Genomic DNA, 1,390 nt, shown 5'->3' with positions numbered 1-1,390 from the left:
TTTCTGAGAGAAATAAATTGTTTGGAGTGGCTTAAGCTTAGAGGTTTAGGATGGGGGAAGGGATCGATGGGTGTCCAGGCACAGCAGGCAGCAGGTAACAGGCAGAGGGACCTGAGAGACCAGGCAGGAGGGCCAGGAGCAGTTTCAATGTAGGAAAGTAGTATGATCAAATCTAAGTTTAAGTTAGATAACCAGATGGTCTCCGATGTTTCCTCTCTTCCCTGAGACTTTATAAGTGCCAAATGTGTGGTACAGGAAGCTAGGAGCAAGGCACCAAAGTTCAAGCAAGGATCCTACCCTCCTGTCCCCTTCGCTCCACCACCCCTTCCCTCTACCTCCTGCCCCCTTTGTAAGAGGGAATAAAAATGTTGATTCTTCCCAACTTACAGTATGGGCAGCTTGGCTGTCTCAAAGGAACAGACAAAATATGTTTAGGAATTAATATTAGGGAAGCCTGGGTGGCTCAGTCGGTTGAGCGTTGGACTTCTGCTCAGGTCATGATCTCATGGTGACTAAGTTAACTTAGTTACTTACTAAATTAACTTAGTTACTTACTAAGTTAACTTAGTAACAGCTTAGCCCTGCATGCAGCTGTTACTGTAACAGCTCCACGTAACAGCCCTGCATGAGACTGTTACTAAGTTAACTTTAGTGGCAGCACAGAGCCCCGCATGAGGCTTGCTGCTGTCAGCTCAGAGCCGGCTTTGGATCCTCTGTCCTCTCTCTCTCTCTCTCTCTCTCTCTCTCTGCCCCACTCCCGCCCTCTCTCAAAAAGAAATAAACAGTTAAAAAAAGAATATGAAATCTCTATTAAAATATATTCTGCTGATTATACAATCGTGTGTATGTGGGACCTCAAGTAGCCTCACTTTGCCCCGTCTTTGAAGGCAGGGAACACGTCGAGCACATTTTGTGTTTCCGGCAGCTAACACGGAATCAGGCGACAGCGGAGGCGCTCAGCAAACACTGGCTGGGGTGGGGGTAGGAAAAGAGAGAGGGAAAACTGCCCAAGCTTCGAGCTTCGGCCCTATGACCTCCCACCAGCAGGTGGCAAGATAGACTCCCGGTGCGCCTGGAAAGGACGGAACTGGGCGGAGCGTTTTGAGGCTCCGGCGCGCGCAGCCTCGAGCCCTCTTTTCTCGCGTACCGGAAAGAGGCGGTCCTCTTTTCGTGCCTAGCGCAGCCATGGTAAGGCCGATTCCTCGCGAGCTCTTGGGTCCCATCAGCTTCCATCCTCCCAGTACCGGGGCTACCCGGGGCTTCGGGCTTCCTGCAGAGGGTGGCCAGGCGGAGGAGAAGGGACTACAGCCTTCGGGTTGGCCCATGCGAGCTCGAGGGCGAGGGCGAACGTTGGTCCCGGGGGAAGGGGGGGGAAGGTTGGTACCACCGG

The 1,390-nt window shown here is 52.2% G+C and overlaps 1 protein-coding gene across 1 annotated transcript in view; it reads left to right on the top strand.

The window, feature by feature from the left end:
- Positions 1-1,121: 1,121 nt before the first annotated feature.
- Positions 1,122-1,390, top strand: part of RPS4X (ribosomal protein S4 X-linked) — a 4,785-nt gene continuing 4,516 nt past the window's right edge. The window contains exon 1 of the mRNA XM_077763216.1: positions 1,122-1,188. Within this exon, the coding sequence (XP_077619342.1) occupies positions 1,186-1,188 (3 nt within the window). The 5' untranslated portion in view covers positions 1,122-1,185. The remainder of the gene's footprint in view (positions 1,189-1,390) is intronic.

This window comes from Crocuta crocuta, unplaced genomic scaffold (genome assembly GCF_008692635.1).
Source record: "Crocuta crocuta isolate KB4526 unplaced genomic scaffold, BGI_CrCroc_1.0 scaffold440, whole genome shotgun sequence".
Lineage (NCBI taxonomy): Eukaryota > Metazoa > Chordata > Mammalia > Carnivora > Hyaenidae > Crocuta > Crocuta crocuta.
The sequence above is the reverse complement of the archived record's forward strand: the minus strand, read 5'-3'. Positions and strand labels throughout refer to the sequence as shown.